Here is a 19406-nt window from a genome sequence, read left to right on the forward strand (position 1 = left end):
TCGACGAAAGAGTTGATCGAAGGAGGTCGGGAGTTGCTTTCTCGCTTTATAGCTCGTTGTCAGAGGGCCGTACTAACCAGAATGCATGTTCACATACATGCCTGGCGTGGCGTCTTTCCACCACTGAATGCTGAATTCCCTGACCGTGTTATCCTTATCCACTATGCTCTCATCACCCCTCTTCATCTCTTCCCCTCATCGACCTGCGCCCTCCTATCAAGCACCTTATCCACAATCCCCCACTCCCTCGCCTCCTCCGCCCCCATGAAGAAGTCCCTCTCCATAACCCTGCCAATCTCCTCCAGACTCCTCTCAACCGTCAAATGCCTCCTGTAAATCTCATTCAACTGCTCTCTAACCCTCAGAATCTCCTTCGCATGAATCGCAATATCGCTCGCTTGCCCCGAGTAACCCCCGGACACCTGATGGACCATGATCCTCGAATGGGGTAAGCAATACCGCTGTCCCTTCTCACCGCCGCAGAGTAACAGCGAGCCCATGGAGGCCGCCTGACCGAGACAGATTGTGGTGATGGGGGATTGGATGTATTGCATTGTGTCGTAGATTGCGAGGCCGGCGGTGACGGAGCCGCCGGGGGAGTTGATGTAGAGACTAATGGGTTTGGAGGGGTTTTCGGCTTCGAGGAAGAGGAGTTGGGCGACGATTGAGGCAGAGGTCGTTTCGTCGACTTCGCCGTTTAGGCAGATTATGCGTTCTTTGAGGAGGCGCGAGAAGATGTCCGCTATCGACAATGGTCAGTCGTGGGATGTTTGGTGATTTTGCTAGGGTATGTCGTACATGTGTGCCAACCGCCACCCTGAGACTATCAGCTCTTGCTTTTGTTCAGCATCTCATTGCTATGGCATACCACTGTTTCTGTCACAAAGGGCATTGGGAGTGCCGATGTGGGTGGTCGTGGAGGGGTCGCGCTTTGTGTTGCAAATGGTGGGAACGACGACATGCATCTTGTCTGTCGTCGTGCTGCTTGTCGTAAGACATGCGATCTCGTTGCCCGTAGGCTTGATCTGGCGATGTGCTCCATGCTTGGCCTTGTGTGATTGAAGTGCATACATGTAGACGATCAACTGTCGACGTACATGTAGGTGAATGTCTGCCGCTTAAACTTGCTCTCGGTGGTGGAGCTTTCTCGCCTGCACTTTCTCTGTGGAAGCATGACTTGAACGGCTTCACATGCGCGACCTCGACCTGAATCGTTCATTCATGCGACATGTGATGCCATTCCGCACGTTCTGGCCGTCGCGCCCTACCATACCGCGCCAGCTATCCAGCCACCAGTGTGTCGTTACACGGCTGTCTCGCCGCAGATTGTCGAATGATGCATCCGACAATGATCCACAGCCAACCATTGTCAGCGAGGATGGTAGCAAGACGTTGCGTGGTAGGAAGCATGAAAACAAGAGCCTACCACTGCCGGTCTTGATGGATCCAGTCCTGCAAGAGGTCAAGCAAAAGCACCACAAGCCAAAGCCTCGCCAGATCGACACTCCGTCACAAGCAGCACTGGAGTTTAGAAGGAAGCTGCGACGGAATGTACATGGTACGGGATTCGCTGTCATCCAGACAATTGATTTGCTGACTGTTCCTCAAGCCAATGCATTACTTACCACTGTCCGGCAGTGTTCAGTCACCAGAGCACGTCTACCCATTCACTTCTTGATCCCATTCACCGCAGAGATGCCGAATGCCGAGGACGCGGAGGAGTCTGGCGAAGGAAAAGAAGCTCCAAAGGCTGAACCCAAGTCCACAGGCCCGACACTCGTCCCAGCGATCGATATTTCCACCAAAGGCAGCCCATCCAGCTACTTGCTCGCTACGAAAGAAGCTGTCAACAGCACCTTCAGCAGGAAGGGCAAATCTCATGTCCTCGTGAACGAACGCATGAAGAAGAGGTATGCGGCACACATTGGTCAAAACTGGGAGAAAGCGTCCGCGGACTGGCTTGACAAGACACGGAAAGCATGGCCAGCCGAGCAGAGTGTGCCCGATACTGTGCTGGCAGCGCTTCGTCGGAGCGTGGTGGCCAACATAGCTTGGTGCGCCAAGGAAGAAGACGAACGTATACCTGGTGGAAGCCTGATGAGTCAGACTGTGCTTGGTGGTGCTGAGGGTGTGGAGGAAGATGACGAGGGCAAGAGCAAGAGCACGCCGCCTCGTCTGCTGTATGTGGAGAACTCGAGCTCTTACTACAATGCGGCAGGCGAGTATGTTGATAGACCGAGGGAAGAGATGGAGGAGGTCGAGTATGATTTGGGCAAGTTGCTAGGACCTGAGCTGTGTGAGGAACTGAAAGAGAAGCATCTGGGCGAGTGGAGAGATGATCGTGCTCCAGTCCTGATCCGGCATCCGAAAAGTATGAGCACGATCATGACGTTGGAGAAGTTGCAGAATTACCTCGACGGAGCGAATGGTTGAGCGAAAGTTTCCAAGGCATTATTCACCAATATCCTTCAAACACATGACACTTTCGCTACACTGTGCCAACTGACCCTTGCACCACACGCGCTCGCGTCATCCACTGTCGACTATCACACGGTCATCTCACACCACATCAAACACAATGGCCGAGCAGCTTTTCGGCACGATACTCCACCCGCGGGGTCAAGGAACCGCAGAAGACCCTATCGACCTTGAGAATGAGCTTGCGGTCACCCTTCCGAGTCCAGAACTCAAGGTATGTTCTACACGATGCACAAGACGAGAATCGCGTGCAACATTTACTGACTCAAACGCAGCCCTTCCGTCTCCTCGACCTCCCACCTGAATTGTGGATCAGAATCGGCAAATTCGCCATCGACGTCTATCCTCGAGTAGCATCTCGCTTTGCCCGCTCCTCACGTGGCTATTCCCCAAGTCGCCGCCACTTTCCCTTGCAGCCAGGAATCACCCGGGTGTGTACCATGCTACGTGCTGAGCTTCTGCCGTACTACTACAGAACTCGGATCAGGCTAGAGGTTAGCCACCACGTGGTTGAGGTGGGTAGATGGCTGAGACATATTGGCCCAGCCAATCGAAAGCTTCTGAGAGTGCTGTGGTTGTCGCAGAATTATAATCGTGGGGAGGGGGCGATGGAGCAGAGACTACGTGATGTGTGGAAGGTGGAGTTTGAGATTGAAGGTCTGGCCAGTCTGCGCGGAGAGAAGCAGGGGTCTTTGCGTAAGATTAGGTTATCGTGAGGTGTATGGATGCGGGAGTGAGGTGGAAGAGCCTGAAAAATGATCTTTGAGAAAAATTTCGCAGCCTCTCTTCGGACTTGGTGTGACACTTGCAGGAGAGCAGGCACAGCATGCAAGCTGTCACTCCCCCACCTGCTGCTCTTTTGATGCGAGTCCCACGGAGGCATGACCAGAGCTTGCACATCAAACGGATCCTTCTCATCCGCTGGAACCAACTCATAGATGCGGTTCCGCACAATCCTCGGCAGGGTGAAAATATTTGCAGGTCTGGCGTCCACGATGTTCGGGGCTTCGTTGGTCAGGCGCTCCTGCACGAGTGATGTGCACTGCGCCAAGATACTGTTGAAAGCTGAAGGCCTGAGGCGTGGAAACGTAGACTGGATAGTATCGCGCATGAAGTCGGAGATGGTGGTCACAGCAGCCTGGACTTTGTCGAGCTCATCGACTTGGGTCGGCTCTTTGTGTTCGTCAGCACCGAACATGGCAGATTGCAGTATCCAGGCCGTGGCATCGACGTGTTCCGTATCTGGGTCATGACGACGTCTTTGCTTCGCTACACGATCATCAGCGCTCATCACTGCGCGTCGCTTGACCATGATGCCCCGGTCGTGCAGTGTCGAGGACATGGCTCCAGTAGTGTCATTTGACTATTCGCGTAGTGTACGCGTCCGACGCGTAGCCGGTAGAGCGTTCTGGTAGCCCGTGGTAGCAGCAATGGGCATCATATATTGTGACAGCAAACAGTCGTCACAGAACTATCTGGCGATCATAGTCGTTTTTCATCTCACATGAATTCTGGTTTACCCGCGTGACGTCGTTGCCCCGAACCAGGATCTATTGTTACACGCGTGGGCTCGTGCGCATTCCTGCCACCTCCAGCCACGCTTGACACGATACGTCAGGGCGAGGTTTGGAAAGAGCAGCAGCCCACCACTTTTCGCGCACTTCACCGTTCGTACTCACTGTCGCCTCTACGCACACACTGTACAGCGCCGCCATTCTTTTGTTGTATATGTTGGGAGAAGGACCGAGAGATCCTCACGAAACGACGACGATTCGACTGTTGACGTGCCCCACTTGAGCTTCGAGCCCAGCTTCAAGACGTGGCACTCTGCGACTGAGCGACTACATTGCATGCACCACGCCCAACGACCGGGCCTCGGTGCCTGAACGGAATATACTATCACGTCGCGGGTATACACTGGAGACACAAATTGAAACAAATCTGCGGGTACAGCTCTTCCGCAATCGCCGGCGCATTTCAACCTCGAACCATCACAAGCCAGCCATCACCAGCCAGCGCTCGACCACAAGCAGACACGAGTAGAAGCAGGACTTCGTCACGAGAGCATCCATCACAAACGTCGAGATGCGTTCTCGTAGCAGCGTCACCCGCGAACGGGTTATAGTGCGACAATCATACTACTGGCCCGACTGGCAACTCAATGTCTGGATCATCATTATGCTCGTAACCGGCGGCGTCCTTGTGGGAGTCTTTGCGAACTTCGTCCAGGTGCAGAATCAACTGGGAGGCCTCGGGATACCATGGTAAGTCAAACCACCACCTCCCGCACCTCCCCGCTCCCCACCACTAACACGCACCCCTCCCAGGATCATGCCCTTCGGCATCACAGTCGGCGCCCTCACCATAATCTTCATCCTCCTCATGCTGCTCCTCATCCTGCAACGCCGCCTCTTGCCTGGAATCCTCATAATCGGCGCCTTCATTCTCCTCGTCCTCTACCTGACCGGTCTCATCGAAACCGCCATCCAGCTCTTCGGCCCAGCTGGCGACATCAACTCGAAGTGCGAGACGTTTGTCGCCAACCAGCCGTCGAACGACCTCTCGATCAACACGTTGGCGTGGCTGGAGCAGAGGAGTATATGTCAGAGTTGGCAGGCGGTGTTTGCGTTTTGGATTGTGGGGGCGGTGTTTTTGATTTATTTGATTGTGTTGGCGAGTATGGTCGCGCAGGGAGGGTATGGGGAGCCTTAGTGATGGAAGAGGAGAGAAGAGACTGAGGTATAATGAGAGAGATGCGGGATGCTGGGACGGGTTGTTTTGATGATTGCATGGCGAGGACGGAACGGTGTACATGCGTGAACAGCACGAAACATGGGACATGGAAATTGGAATGGCGCGGCGTTTAAGTTTTGGTCGATACCCGGGTCTGGCAGTCAGATCTTATGCACAGTTCGCAATTTCTCCAAACGGCTCCATTTCGCATGCTCAATCCTTCAGCACTCCCCTCAGAACCTCCGTAATCAAAGCCATATCCCTCTCCACATCAACCTGCCAATTCGACAGCGCAAACCTCGCAGCCGGCTGTCCATCCCACTGCGTCCCACTCACGAAAATCTTCCGGGTAGCGTTGATTCTCTGCACCAATTCCTTATTCAACGCATCATCCGTAGCACGAAACAGCACGACAATATAAATCCGGCTGATCCCTTGCTCCTTCACCTTATTGAACGAAGGTGGTGACCTAGGCAAAATTTCAAACCCAGGCTCGCTTGCGATGAATTGTGCAATGCTTCGTGCAAGGGCGATTTGACGCTTGAGAGTATCCCCCAGGCCTGACCGACCATACGCTGCGAGCGTGGCGTAGACGGGTAAGGCGCGGAAGCGTCGGCTGTTTTCGATTGCGATGTTTAATGGAGAGGGGACGCTAGAGGTAAGGCCAGTGGCGAGGTAGGCGGCGCCAACGTTTTGGAAGACTTGCATCCCGAGCCCCAGGTGGCGGGAGAGGAAGATGCCGCAGTCGTAGGGGACGTTGAAGAGTTTGTGGGCATCGCCTGTGATGGAGTCGGCGAGTTCAATGTCCTTGACTCCATCGTAAATCGCGCTGAGAGTGTTATCGCCAGAGGGCAGGAAGCGGGCTGGGAGGCCGACTGCGGCGTCGATGTGGGTCCAGGCGTTGTATTTGGTGGCCAGGGAGCGGAGGCTATGCATGTCGTTGCCGGAAGTGGCGAAGAAGCCGGTGTTGACTTCGGCGCAGGAGACGACGATGATTGAGGCGGTGTTGGGCTTTTGGAGGGCTGCTTCTAGGGCGTTGAAGTCGAAGTTGTGGGGGGTTTGGTAGAGGCCGAGATCTTGGACGCTTTCTCTGCCGAGACCGAGGATTGAGGCTGCTTTTCGGAGGGAGGAATGGGGGGCTGTTGTTAAAATTTGGATACTGGAGAGATCCAGCTCCAACATCGTTGTGAACAGGCCACGCTCGCTGATGTTGTAGGCGTTCACGTCCTTGCCTTTGCGTTTTGCTGCTTCGCGTATGACATACTCGCGTCCGCACGCAAGACCGACGATGTTGCTAGCAGTTGCCCCAGTAGTGAAGGTCCGATGCTGCCAGTCATGATGGTCTAGACGAAGCAAATCACAGACCATTCGTAGGGCAGCGTCCTCCACGTCTGTGCATATTGTGTCGTCGGGTAGATGGACTTGCACATTTTGGTCGTGTTCGACGGCGAGATGATCCGCATGTTTCGCTGCTGGGGTGGCACCGCCTGTTACGAAGCCGTAGTAGGTCGGTGACTGGCTTTGTCGGTTCAGAGCTGGAGCGATATGAGTCTCGAGGTGATGTTTGACTGCATCTTCTCCTAAGCCTTCTGTTGGCACTGTGTAGAGGAGCTTCGTTCTGGCATTGTCGATGATGTCCTTTGCAGGGAGCACATATTCTTCAGCCATGTTCGTGAAGTCTGTGGGGATGTCGCTGTGCAGCGTGAGGGAGTGTGTTATGTGTCAAAGGCATGGCGAATGTTGTTAAACGGGAGATGTACGAAGATGAAAGGGCGCGTTGTGAAAGCCGGCGCCTGAGGGGAACCATGACAGGGGCACGCGTGACGCGAGGTCACATGAGCGCCAATCTCGTGTTACATAGAAGAATATGTATGTAGCACAGAGTTCCGGGCGGGCCAAGATGACGTTTTGGGCGTGGCTTCTGTTTGGGCACGTGGGCACCTGCAGTCTGCAGAACAGGAAGCTGGCAAGCTTGAATGCGGCACTTGTGGCAGTGGCAGTGGCAGTGGCAGTGGCAGTGACATAGAACTTACTCTCTTCACCGATTCCTTCTTGATTTGCTACACCGACACACCTCCTCGATCACCACACTTCGACCGAGCACCACGATCACACAAAGCCGCACGCAGAAACACAAGCGAACCAACGACCTCCATCATGTCGAAACGAACCAGCGCCGGCACGCTCAATGGCATGCCCAATGGCGTGCAGGAGCCTGTGAAGGGCGTCGTAGAAGAGCCACGTGAGTTATCAGAGATACTGTTCAGCTACACGGACAAGCTCTAACATCGACACAGACCAGGACAAGCAATCGCGACTCCTCAACGACCCCAACCCAGGCCACTTCAGCCTGGTACGAGCCTACCACCTTGCCGACCTGATCACCCTCATGAACGGCTTCTGTGGCGTCATGTCTGTACTCTCCTCACTACGCTATATCGCTGGCGAAGGCAAGGGTAACCTCTGGGCCGCGCTATCACTGCCATACCTGGGCATGTTTTTCGACTTCTTCGACGGTGCAGTAGCGAGATGGAGGAAGAAGAGCAGTCTGATGGGAGCTGAGCTGGACTCATTGGCGGACTTGGTATGAACGCATCACCAGAAGAAGCGGTGAGATCACGCACTGATACTTTTACAGATCTCGTTCGGCGTGGCACCTGCTGCATGCGCTTTCTCCCTGGGCATGCGCACTGCACTGGATCAGCTTCTCCTGACCTGCTTCGTCCTCGCCGGCCTTGCAAGATTAGCACGATTCAACGTCACGACCGGCAACGTACCGAAGGACAAGAATGGCAAGGCCAAGTACTTCGAAGGTCTACCCATTCCAACCAGTCTCAGCATTGCCGCACTGATGGCTTTCTGGGCTTCGCGAGGTTGGATCAACCAGGACATTCCATACGGCACGATCGGTAGCGGCATCTTTGAGCTTCACCCAGTGATCGGACTCTTCTTGGCTCATGGATGCTGCATGCTGTCCAAGACACTGCACATTCCTAAGCTTTGAGCGATACGGACGAGCATACGATGAAAGAGTGAGATACTTTTGATGAGGCCAAGAGAGCGAGCTAGGCGTGGAGGCGTATATTGGCTTGAAGATACCCTTCCATATCATTTTCGAGAAGCCATTCAACATGATCAAACAGCGAAGAGCCTCCGCGTGCATGGATGCATGCCCCGTAGGCCCTACCATGATCGATATATTAACATTGCCTCAGATGTGTAAAGGCGTTGCTGACGACAAGTGCAGAAAACACGAAAAATCCATGATGGCCGCCTTCGCGCGGCACTTGAGCTGTGGATTTTGTCGTCAAATCCGCCTCGGAACCCGCCAGCAAGATGATAGCGAGGAGAAGATGCTTTGCTATGCCACATATGGCTCGTATGGTCCAACGTGCCGTCAGAGTACAGTCGAAGCAAGCTTCGTGCCACACACACTCTCAAGAATCAAGGCCCGACTTGGCACACTACCGTAAAAAGCAGACTGTACAACATTGGCAATCGGTTCCTGGTCCGCATACTACTGCAACGTAGCGGTCTCCATGGCTGTCTCTGCCGCACCGTCGAACGTCATAGGCAGCTTCCTCTTTCGGTAACACTAGGTACTTCGGGCCTCGTCTCCGTTGGAGATCTTCGTGAGGTATGTGGAGTGCATAGTGAAGTCACGCGAGCTACATATATGTATGTTGCTCACAAGTGATCGCAAACAATGCCACACACGCACTACACAATCCTTCAGGAAGACAGTCCGACATGCGTGACCTCACAGCAATAGCAGCTGTGCTGTTCCTCCTTCCTGGTAGCTTTGCTCTGCAGAAACATCTACAGGGAAATGATTGTGTATGATCAGCACCATGAACAACTCACAAAGCTGGCATCTGACAGACAATAGTGCAACGTCCTCAGAGAGGCTGGAGTCGGAAACATCTTCCTTCCTCAGAGCAAGAACTACACGGAAAGAGTACACTCATACTGGTCACTCACCTCACAACTCGAGCCGAACTGCTTCGTCCTACCAGGTAACGCCGAGGAAGTCTCTACCATCGTCAAGACCCTAGTCGAGAAGACAAAATGCGAGTTTGCAGTACGGAGTGGAGGACACTCATCCAATGCTGGCTATAACAACATTTTGAACGGAGTCACTATTGACCTGAGTATGCCTTGCATCTTTGCAGGCACAAGATCCGATACTGACTATCTGCACAGGCAGAATCAATTCCACAACCTACAATAACGCCACGCAGATAGCGTCAGTTGGCCCAGGTGCAAGATGGCTTGGTGTGTACCGCACAATGGACGCACTTGACAGAGGCATCCAAGGAGGTGCCATTGGTACAGTCGGTGTCGGAGGACTCCTCTTGGGAGGTGGTTTCGCCAACTACGCCTATCAGCGTGGTCTTGCTACTGACGACATCGTCAACTTCGAAGTCGTCCTCGCCAACGGAAGCATCGTCCAAGCCAACGCTACACACAACCAGGACCTCTGGAGGACACTAAAGGGTGGCGGCAGCGGGTTCGGTATCGTGACCCGTTACGACATGTACACCTTCGAGCGACCTCTGATGTGGAGCTCCTACCGAGAGTTCTCTGCCAGCGAAGAGCTTGACGAGGCACACATTCGAGGCCTGAAACACTGGACTGACAATGAAGAGGCGTACAAGAGCGGTGCCGCGTACGTTTGGTGGACGTACCGGCCAGCTGACAATGACACGATTCTCATTGCCATGGTCGGCGACACATCCGGCCAGGCGAACCCACCAGCTGCTCAAGAGTTCCTCAACATCAGCGGCGCTAAGACCGAGAGTGGCGGCTTGACGAACATGTCCCAAGAAGCTCTGGCCACGCAGGCGGAAGGATACCGGTAAGTCTCCCATGGCGTCCTCGTGACGAACATGATCAACGACTAACCACTACAAAAGCAACATCTGGTGGACCCTCACCCTCAAGAACGAAGAACACGCAATCCGCAAAGCCGTCCACCTCCACCACCAACTCGTATCCGAAATGCTGCGCGACTCCGTCAACCTCGACTTCGAAACCCAAGCCTACTTCCAACCCCTCCCCATCATCATGGCCCAGCGCGCCGCCGAGAAAGGCGGCAATACCCTAGGCCTCGACCGCATCGGAAACAACTCCGTCATCCTCCTTGCGTCCCTCGCCGTCAACGGTGTTGATCAGGAAGCCCTGGGCAGGCAGAAGATGTATGCGTGGTTGAGAGCGTTGGAGCAGTATACGGAGGCTACGGGGACGATGGTGGAGTATAAGTATATGAATTATGCGGATGCGACACAGGATGTGTTGAAGAGTTATGGGAGGGAAAATGTGAAGAGGATGCAGCGGGTGTCGAGCAAGTATGATCCGGAAGGGGTGTTTCAGACGAGGGCGCCGGGCGGGTTTAAGTTGCCTTGGGGGTTTGAGTAGGCCACATCAGGTCTGCGCTCAATGCAAAGTGTATGAACGAGAACACGCGATCTACATCTAATCAAGAGGTCTCGACTCCTGATGCGGTTCATCTTGCGCTCGATTACAAAGGGCGTGGCCAGCTCGCCCGCGTTTGCCAGAATGCATTGACCAGGTGCGAGAGAGAGGTCACATGTTTGACGAATATAGCATCGTGCTAGGGGACACAAGTATATGAACTCACCACTTATCCCTCGGAAGAAGTGGTGGCCTTTGTGCAAACTCAGACAGGCGTTTGGACGCATTTGTCAGATTGAGAGGTTAATCTGTAGTAGGTTACCTACTTGAGTTCGCCAACCGGCTGCATCCTTACCATTCCGTTCGGACGAGCTTTTCGACAGGGAACTGAAGATCTTCAAGGTGGTCTGGTGCACCGTGCAATGTGTCTAGTGCGATACTACTCTTCTTCGGCCGTATGTCGATTAGAGTAGAACTAACGCTCCACCCTGGTTCTGACGCGACTGCGACGATTCTGGTGCGTGAGCATTGGCGAAACTTCCATGCAAACGCCTCCTTTCGCGGACATTCCCACCTCAGTTCGACTACGCTTGGAATGTAAGTTACTAATCCAGACTTTTCTTGGAAGACGATGCAGAGCCGCGCTGTCAGGCTGACATCAAGAAAGATACTACGGACGTTGAGGAACCACACGGATAGCAGGAAGGGAATGAGAATGTGACAAGAGATCCATCACTATTGACGACGATGACCGAGCGTGATGAAACATACAAAGTCCAACGGCAGCAATGCCCATAACAGCACATCCATCTTCCGCACTAAGATCTTGCCCACGACACAACGACAAGAGCAAACTCGTTGATCAAAGACTCAATTTCGTTCATCAACCACCCACTACCCACCATGCACCTCCAAATTCCTCTCCTCCTCGCAACGACTCTCACAGCTTTGACCGCCGCCCTCCCACTCCTCTCGCCACGCGATCAATCTGTCTCCATCGGCGGCAACGGCATCGACTACGGCAACAACGGTCAACGTGGCCATGTCGGGTACGGTGGCAATGGTGGCATCTACTACAACGGCGGCCGCGGCAGCGGTGCAGTAGCCAATGACCCAACGTATAGCCGCGGCAATGGCCATCATATTTCGAATGAAGACGATGACCCTTATAAGAATTTTCCGTATCGGGGAAACAACGGTATTGGGGAAATCATTCGGTATCATGGTGGGCGGGATGCTTATAAGTATGCGGTGAGTTGTATCTTCCTCCTGATACAGCTTCGTTGGGGTTCTTGAGGAGCTGACGAAGTGTGGTAGTGTCGTTATGCTGGGGTCTGTTGAGCGGGTAGGTATGGAGGGTTATGGGATTGGTGGATGATGCTGAGGCACTCGTTTGATGCTACGACGAGTTGATGGATGATCTTATAGGGTATATTAGAGTTCCTTTGGAGCCAGTGTCTCGGGAGCAACACTTGCTTTATGAGCTATGAGGGACGATGAGCATGTGCAAGGAAGGTACACTCACTTGTAGATTGGTAATGTCCTTCGTAATGACGGAGTCGAAAAGCGGCGACGTCCCACTCTCGCATCATCTTACATTGCCCCGAGACAGGACCCATTATCCAAGTGACTGAGCTTCACACTACATCAAAGTCAGCTGTGTGTCCAGACATCCTGTGCGCCGACGGGAGACTCACGAGCTTCTTGTACGACCCATTAAGCGCCAGTAATTCTTCGTGTGTACCACTTTCTGCAACATGACCTTGCTCAAGGACGAATATCTGGTCACAATGTCGCACCGTAGCAAGACGCTGGTGGCTGTTAGCTCAGTCCCCATTGATAGAATTCTGCTTGGCACTCACATGAGCAACAGTGATGACCGTCCTCCCTCCAGCGACGCCTTTCAGCGCTTCTTGAACAAGCTTGAAGAATATTAGCTATCGAGGCGACAGTCTCATTGGAAATATGCGGGACTTACCCTCTCCGAAGTACTATCCAACGCACTAGTCGCCTCATCCAGCAACAACACCCGAGGATTCCGTATCAACGCCCTAGCAATACAGATTCGCTGCTTCTGCCCACCACTCAGCTCGGTCCCTTTGGTTCCGCAGTCTGTGTTCATACCCTCTGGGAGCGATTTGATGAAGTCGAGGATATTAGCGTCTTTCGCGGCTTGTTCTATCTCCTCGATGGTGACTCTGTCATGCCTGGTGCTGCCGAGGGCGATGTTGTCTTTGATGGAGCCTTGGTATAGTGTAGGCTCCTGAGAGACCAGCGCGAGACATGAGCGGTAGGAGGAGAGTTGGAGATCAGGGAGTGATGAATTGCTGAAGCGGATCGTGCCCTGGCAAGGGTCGTAGTAGCGTTCGAGGAGACCGATGGTGGTGGATTTGCCGCAGCCTGAGCCGCCGACAAAGGCAACGGATGTGCAGGGCTTGATCCGCAGGTTCAAACCTTGAAGTACAGGTATGTCTCTTCGCAACGGGTATTCAAAGTGCAAATTTTGCAAGTCGTATCCGCCAGAGCAGTCCGGTGGTCCTGCGGTTGAGTCGTCGGCGATGGCCGCTCTGCTGTGTCGCAACTTCAAGATGAAGTCAGCTCCAGCCAACGCTTTGCTGATATCTGCTAGATATTAGCTCCCCCCCCCCCCGAATCAATCTATCACTTGTGAACTGAACTCACTAGGGGTGTAGGCGAAGAATTGTCCTGCTGCTTCGCCTCCAAAGATGACAGCCAAGTATATTACATAGAATTGCTCAGTCGAGTACTCCCCATTCGCAAGCAGGCTGCCGCCATACCAAAACGCCACTCCCATGATGAGGAACTGTACAGATTCCGCGAGTGCGTAGGATAGCGTAGACCACGACACTGTCGCATAGGATCTCCTCAAAAGCGTCTCAAGTGTTCGATCATATTCCTCCCACACCGCCCGCTGTATACAGAACGACACCACAGTCCTCATAGCAGCAACTGCCTGACTAGCGAATCGTGAGCTATCCGCGAAGACTGCAGCATTCTGCTCATCCGAAGCCATCTCAAGCCGTAAACGAACAACTCCAGAACCGAAGATCAAAGGTAACGTGCTTGTAACTACTAGACCAAGTTTCCAACCATATGCAAGTGCAAGCGCTACGCATGAGACCAGGTTCACAACGATGACCAGGATGAACGCCATGTTCATGCCCAGGAGCTCTTGCAGACCATTTGGATCTGTTGATAACCTCGATGATAAATTTACCGCGGCGTTCTCTGCTCTGTCGAAGAATGATATATCTTGTCGGAGCATCGATTGCAGGAGCTCGAGGCGATAGCGCCGCGTCAGGTTTTGGGATATTGAGTTTGTCACCCAGCCCATGATGGCGTATGCGATCATTGATACGCATGCTACTAGCATCAGCATGCCAGCGTAGAACTCGACTTGGGCCTGTAGCTCGCTGAGAGGAAGCTCGAAGGCGGTTATCAAGCGGGTCAGGATGATTGCTTGAGCGGGATATACCGCCCCTGTGGTTGCCTGTTAGTAGACGGGATCTACCGTGGGGATTCTGCTATGGTACTTACCTCCGATGACTGATACGATGAGGCATATCATGTACTGTGGCCAGAGGTGGCTATTCTCGAGCAAGAATGTCCAGAAGACTGTGAGGACTGAGTGAGGTGTAGCTCGGACATTCTGCTCATCGGGCTCGCAGAGCGTGCTGATCTCAAGCTTCAATGGCGTTGCTTCGATGTCGGTAGATCGGTCTGGACCTTTAAGGCTCTGCTCACTACCTCTAAGGGTTGGTTCCATTCCCTTTGCACTCGTGCCTAACCCTTGTGCTTTGACGAGACTTGCATATCGCCCATTGCTTCGTAGCAAGTCAGCATGCGTGCCCTCCTCAACGACCTCACCGTGGTCCAGCACGATGATTTTGTCTGCATTCATGATCGTTGAGAGCTTGTGAGCGATGACAAGTGTAGTACGTGACTTCGACGCATTATCAAGAGCAGCTTGGACGATGGCCTCAGAATTGGCGTCAAGAGCACTGGTGGCCTCATCGAGCAACAGGATCGGCGGGTTGGAAATGATGCTTCTGGCGATTGCGATCCTTTGCTTTTGACCACCAGAGAGGAGACCTGCCCGCTCTCCAACATTTGTTTCATAGCCCTGTCCGGTAGCATTAGCGTCAAACTGTAGAAGCTATGCGTCTTTCTCACCTCGGGCAGGGCGTCGATGAAATCTGCCGCATTGGCAGACCTGCACGCATCTACGACTAAATTCTGCTTGACATCGCGAGCAGCATATTCATACTTCATTCCTGTCAATCCTTGAATGACATTGTTGAAGATGCTGTCGTTGAATAGGACAGGCTCCTGTAGGCATATCAGCGGGCTTCTGCCGAGTCCAACCAAGTCGTCATACCTGTTGCACAAGTCGCAATTGAGTTCTGAGCCATTGCACGTTGAGATTCTCGACGTTCCGGCCATCCATGGTGATGTGACCGCGGGATGGTTCATACCACCGTTCTAGCAAAGCCACAATCGTTGACTTCCCGGATCCACTCGCACCGACGAGCGCCGTAACCTTTTGCGCAGGGCACTTGAATGAAACGCCTTTCAACACGGACACGTCTGGTCGGGAGGGGTACGAGAACTCTACGTCGTGGAACGCAAGGTTGCCCTGAACAGAATCAGGCTTCTCACCATCGGATGATTGTGTGTCCAGCAACGGCTGGTGATCGAAGATCTCAAACAGCTCAGCAGCTGCTACAGAGGCTTGACTGAACGATGAAGTTGACGGCGCAATCTGAGCGAGACCACTAGCGATCATAAGAACGGCGAAGACGACGCTGCATGAGTAGTCAGCCTGAGCAGGACGATACCATATGGCTTCATCGAAGCATACCTACATCCACAGTGAGCCCACATTGTCGACATCTCCAGCCACATACATTCTTGTGCCCTGCCAGAATGCCACGGAATACGGCATGTTGGAGAAAAAGAAATCAGCGCCATACATGGCTGCCAAGATAGGACTTTTCTTTAGTCCTACCTTCGAAGCATCGATGAGCCAGTGATCGAACCGCTGGAGCAGAATCTCCGCGACTCCAAATGCATGCACTGTCTTGATGCTTCCCAGCATTTCCTCGGCAAGGTTCGAAGCCCGTGAGTAGATCTGCAAGATTCTCGCATCAACATTCGCCTCACCCGTCATGGTCAAGGGCAGGATGATGAAGCACGGTACGACCACCGCGGTGATGATCAGCATCAACTTCAAGCTCTGCAGGCAGCCCACTACAAGAGCGGCGATGATCATAGAGAAAGACTGGACGAAGTGTGCGAGTTTGATGGAGATGCCAGCGTTGATCAAGTTCGCGTTTGTCGTTGCTTTGACAGCAACTGCGCCGGGCCCGAGCGTATCAATGTTGGAAATGTCCTGTCTAAGGACTGCCTGAACGAACGCAGATCGGATGGTCTTCGTTGTCCGTAGGGCTGTGGTTGTGAAGATGAAGCCAGAGCCGTACATAAGGACGAGTTTGGCTACGAATAGGTAAACGAACCAAAGTCTGGTGTCATTTCAGCCCACGTCCTGGTCAGCATAAGCGGGCTAGATGAGACGTACGTGAACTCGTTCACATCTTTGCGAAATTGATCGGACGCCGAGTGACTTGAGCCGAAATTGGTGAACTTGTCAATATAGGACCCGAAGACCAACGCCACGAGAGGCTGAGTGACACCAGCACCAATAGCACAGATGCAGCCGAGTATGATCAAGAGAGTGTCCGTAGTGCTTGTAAAGGTGAAGATGCGCTGGCGAACGGATGAGCTGGAGCATGGCCTAGAGTTGACATGACCTACGAAGAAATGCTTCATCCCAGGACCAGCGGTCTCAGTTCCAGAATCTTGTTGGGCGTCTTTGCTACCCTTTTGACCATTGTGGATGTTGCTCTCCTGGGTATTCATACCTGCTTGACCAGCAGTCTGGTGTTCATCCTTTGAATCAGCAGGACAAGACCCTCGGATACCGCAGTATTCTTCAGGATCGGTGGACATTGTTCTGTGCGGCCGCCGTTAAAGATCCCTGCGAGCTAGTGCACAGCAATACAGGGTTCTTCAACTGCCGGAATACCTGTGCCTAAGCACGTGTTAGTACGACATGACTAGCACTAGCGTATCTCGTAAACTCGGGTGGTGGCCTGATCGGCGGGTTCCAAAGGCTCAAGACTTATCAAGAATTACTCATACGCGACTTCTTTCGGTCGGGACAACCTGACCCGCTGCAGGGAGACGTTGCAGAGACAGCATTTTCGATCTCGCGTCCCGAAGAAGGAATCGATTGCTATGGCCGGCATCTGGCGGGTCTGGGCAATGTGCGCCGTGCATAGAAGGTAGTGACATTTTCGGTCTTGATCTCGTCCCGAGTATGAGAAAGTTGCGCGTATCGAGCATGATTCCTCAAATAGCTATACCTGTTCAGCGGTGGACGCTACTGGTCGTCTCCAACGAAGAAGAGATCTGACGGGACTGCCATATCCCTCAACACATCCTCGAGAATCGTAGCTTGTTCGAGTCTATATTTCTGAGTGATTGCCTGCCTGTAGTTGGTAGGCTCGAGGCCATCGACTGCTGCCCTCAGGTCATGTAAAATCTTGCGAGCGTGGGTTTCAAGAAAGTCGATGGTGGCCTGCTGATTACGGCGTGATGGCATAGTGTAGGGGTCATTTCTCAGCGCCGCTCGCTCTATCAGCGTAGCAACTTTGAAGGATACCATGGAAACCAGTTTAGGATGGAAGTGCCTGAGTGCGCGTGCTTCGTGAGACGGATTCATCAGCCCGAGAGGGTGACGACATGGCGCTCGAACCGTGACGAAGGCAAGTCGAATCTCTTCGCTGGATGCATAGTATTCGTCGGACGTGGACGATGTGCTGAAGATAGCGTGAGATGGGTGTGCAGGCTGAGCGATGTCGAAAGGCAGTGGTAATACTGCCTCTGGAAATTCGTTATCAGAAAGGATGAATCCGAAGTCCTTCAGTAAAGAGGTGTTGTTGTATCGTTGCGTATCTTTGTCGTAAGGGTTACCAATACCCTCGCCGGGCTTGAGGGCCGTCGCTTTTCTGAGTCCCAGGCCCGTGTCCTTGAAGTCGTAGCCCATGCCAGCACGCTGATCGTGATTCAGTAGATCTAGCACAGGCATCAGAACTTTTGGAACATCATCGATGCATGCGCCAGACTTGAAGATGATCTGGTACTCGTCTTTGATAGCCGCAGAGTCACCTTCTATTGCCAAGGTCGAAAAAGATCTCGTCACGAATATGTAGTGGGCCCAAAGGAACAGGTCACTATACTTGTTAGCGTCAGTTGATCTTGAATGTTGTCTTGATGCTTACAATGTGTATGTGGAAATGTCTGAGCCGTCTCTAGACATCAAATTCACAGCTTCCGACCAACGAGACTCCAGATCCTTCCGCTTCTTCACGACTTCTTCCTCCAGGTAGGTGCCGGACAGCCAGCGCAGATCTTCTTTGGACCATAGTAGGGGTATCGCCGGATCACAGGCATCACGAGGCTGTGGCAATATTTGGATGTACGGATGCCAGAAAGACTCCTCGCCCAAGAGATACTGCTGTACCAGAAATAAGGCACTTACAGTCTCATGGTCCGCCGAGCTTTCCAAAAGCTCCTTTGGCAGAGATCTCGAGTGAGGCTGATAGTATGAGTCGGACTCCTTGCCCGCCGAGACGGCGTTCCAGTAGGAAAGGGATAGACGGTAGTGGACTCGCATGAAAACCTCATGGCGATCTATGCCGCCACTCTCATCGTCAACAGTGCACTCCACCCCGCGGTCATCTGTCTGGACCAGCTTCAAATCGGAGTGAATGAAGCCTCCATTGCTCCTCGCCCAGGCGAATAATCGCTCATATCTCGATCCCACCTCCATGGCGGCAAGAATGATGGGATGGCTGCAATGCTGATCGGAGGAGCCATCGTGGTACCATCTTTGACGAGGTGTCCAAGGGCATAGCAGGCGATAGACGGCATTCCAAGTGGCGGCACAGGGCCTAAAAGGCGCAAGGACTTCCAGAAGCAGGCAGTGGATGCTAGCAAGAGGTAAGGGTTCACTTCTTATGTCCGAGGGGTCCGGGTATATCCTATTCTTATGTCGCAAACCCGTGAGACAGCGACCGGGGTGTAGCTTCGAGATTTGTATAACGAGAACAATCCTATATACTATAACACCGGCGTAACTAGGCCTACGATATATACTTTACGGTAGTAATTAAGTTATGTAGTAATATAGGCTCGTTTCTAGTAATATACGGTACGTTCTTACTACGGTAATCGTAAAGTCGTAGTTTGTTCGGCGTTCTTAAGGCTAACGGCTAGAACCTCTACTAAATATATAATACGCCTACTTTCGATAGTACGCTACTTACGCAAGTACGACGGAATCTATCTCGCTAGATCTTAAGTATTGTAGCTAAGGGACTTATCGCGACCGTATTACGTAGGTGTTAGGCTATTCCGACTCGTTCTTACTATCTTCAAATCGCGAGAGCAGCTCAGATCTCGAAGCCACACCCCGGTCGCTGTGTCTCACGGGTTTCCGACACAAGAATATGCTTGGCGCGACGACGACTTCGCGTGTCACGCGTCGTTCGAACTTTCCACAACAACATTGGCTAGGGCGCTTAGCCAACCTGACCCTCATCAAAGCTGAAGGCCACTTGGTCCTGGGCATTAGCACTGTGAAGGCTACCGCGAGCCCGGATATCAGGCAGTCGGGAATTCGATTCACTTCTAGC

At 53.0% G+C, this 19406-nt stretch overlaps 11 protein-coding genes across 11 annotated transcripts; 6 read left to right on the top strand and 5 right to left on the bottom strand.

The window, feature by feature from the left end:
* Window positions 1–182: 182 nt before the first annotated feature.
* CLAFUR5_12884 (ATP-dependent Clp protease proteolytic subunit) lies at window positions 183–1069 on the bottom strand (the record flags this gene model as incomplete). Its single annotated transcript, XM_047912032.1, has 3 exons — window positions 183–742; window positions 799–817; window positions 869–1069. The coding sequence occupies 3 exons, from the start codon at window positions 1067–1069 to the stop codon at window positions 183–185; spliced, it is 780 nt and encodes a 259-aa protein (XP_047768381.1).
* Window positions 1070–1221: 152 nt separating this feature from the next.
* On the top strand, window positions 1222–2433 carry CLAFUR5_12885 (uncharacterized protein; the record flags this gene model as incomplete). Its single annotated transcript, XM_047912033.1, has 2 exons — window positions 1222–1558; window positions 1610–2433. The coding sequence occupies 2 exons, from the start codon at window positions 1222–1224 to the stop codon at window positions 2431–2433; spliced, it is 1161 nt and encodes a 386-aa protein (XP_047768380.1).
* A 145-nt stretch (window positions 2434–2578) lies between these two features.
* Window positions 2579–3042, top strand: CLAFUR5_12886 (uncharacterized protein; the record flags this gene model as incomplete). The annotated part of the gene is made up of 3 exons (XM_047912034.1): window positions 2579–2692; window positions 2754–2972; window positions 3025–3042. The coding sequence occupies 3 exons, from the start codon at window positions 2579–2581 to the stop codon at window positions 3040–3042; spliced, it is 351 nt and encodes a 116-aa protein (XP_047768383.1).
* A 22-nt stretch (window positions 3043–3064) lies between these two features.
* Window positions 3065–3820, bottom strand: CLAFUR5_12887 (uncharacterized protein; the record flags this gene model as incomplete). The annotated part of the gene is made up of 1 exon (XM_047912035.1): window positions 3065–3820. One exon carries the CDS (start codon window positions 3818–3820, stop codon window positions 3065–3067), a length of 756 nt encoding a protein of 251 aa, XP_047768382.1.
* Window positions 3821–4563: 743 nt separating this feature from the next.
* Window positions 4564–5190, top strand: CLAFUR5_12888 (uncharacterized protein; the record flags this gene model as incomplete). The annotated part of the gene is made up of 2 exons (XM_047912036.1): window positions 4564–4742; window positions 4806–5190. The coding sequence occupies 2 exons, from the start codon at window positions 4564–4566 to the stop codon at window positions 5188–5190; spliced, it is 564 nt and encodes a 187-aa protein (XP_047768379.1).
* A 234-nt stretch (window positions 5191–5424) lies between these two features.
* Window positions 5425–6879, bottom strand: CLAFUR5_12889 (L-2,4-diaminobutyrate decarboxylase; the record flags this gene model as incomplete). The annotated part of the gene is made up of 1 exon (XM_047912037.1): window positions 5425–6879. The coding sequence occupies one exon, from the start codon at window positions 6877–6879 to the stop codon at window positions 5425–5427; it is 1455 nt and encodes a 484-aa protein (XP_047768378.1).
* A 489-nt stretch (window positions 6880–7368) lies between these two features.
* Window positions 7369–8215, top strand: CLAFUR5_12890 (CDP-diacylglycerol--serine O-phosphatidyltransferase; the record flags this gene model as incomplete). Its single annotated transcript, XM_047912038.1, has 3 exons — window positions 7369–7453; window positions 7509–7795; window positions 7850–8215. The coding sequence occupies 3 exons, from the start codon at window positions 7369–7371 to the stop codon at window positions 8213–8215; spliced, it is 738 nt and encodes a 245-aa protein (XP_047768007.1).
* Window positions 8216–8961: 746 nt separating this feature from the next.
* Window positions 8962–10629, top strand: CLAFUR5_12891 (FAD-dependent monooxygenase sdcF; the record flags this gene model as incomplete). Its single annotated transcript, XM_047912039.1, has 4 exons — window positions 8962–9048; window positions 9101–9362; window positions 9415–10069; window positions 10128–10629. The coding sequence occupies 4 exons, from the start codon at window positions 8962–8964 to the stop codon at window positions 10627–10629; spliced, it is 1506 nt and encodes a 501-aa protein (XP_047768008.1).
* A 900-nt stretch (window positions 10630–11529) lies between these two features.
* CLAFUR5_12892 (uncharacterized protein) lies at window positions 11530–12004 on the top strand (the record flags this gene model as incomplete). Its single annotated transcript, XM_047912040.1, has 2 exons — window positions 11530–11870; window positions 11944–12004. 2 exons carry the CDS (start codon window positions 11530–11532, stop codon window positions 12002–12004), a joined length of 402 nt encoding a protein of 133 aa, XP_047768005.1.
* A 240-nt stretch (window positions 12005–12244) lies between these two features.
* On the bottom strand, window positions 12245–16656 carry CLAFUR5_12893 (ABC multidrug transporter MDR5; the record flags this gene model as incomplete). Its single annotated transcript, XM_047912041.1, has 11 exons — window positions 12245–12268; window positions 12324–12437; window positions 12489–12548; window positions 12605–13248; window positions 13309–14127; window positions 14185–14770; window positions 14821–14976; window positions 15026–15452; window positions 15513–16169; window positions 16226–16413; window positions 16462–16656. The coding sequence occupies 11 exons, from the start codon at window positions 16654–16656 to the stop codon at window positions 12245–12247; spliced, it is 3870 nt and encodes a 1289-aa protein (XP_047768006.1).
* Window positions 16657–17089: 433 nt separating this feature from the next.
* On the bottom strand, window positions 17090–18541 carry CLAFUR5_12894 (uncharacterized protein; the record flags this gene model as incomplete). The annotated part of the gene is made up of 2 exons (XM_047912042.1): window positions 17090–17942; window positions 17991–18541. The coding sequence occupies 2 exons, from the start codon at window positions 18539–18541 to the stop codon at window positions 17090–17092; spliced, it is 1404 nt and encodes a 467-aa protein (XP_047768003.1).
* Between the last annotated feature and the right edge of the window lie 865 nt (window positions 18542–19406).

The sequence above is a fragment of the Fulvia fulva genome, chromosome 11 (genome assembly GCF_020509005.1).
Source record: "Fulvia fulva chromosome 11, complete sequence".
Lineage (NCBI taxonomy): Eukaryota > Fungi > Ascomycota > Dothideomycetes > Mycosphaerellales > Mycosphaerellaceae > Fulvia > Fulvia fulva.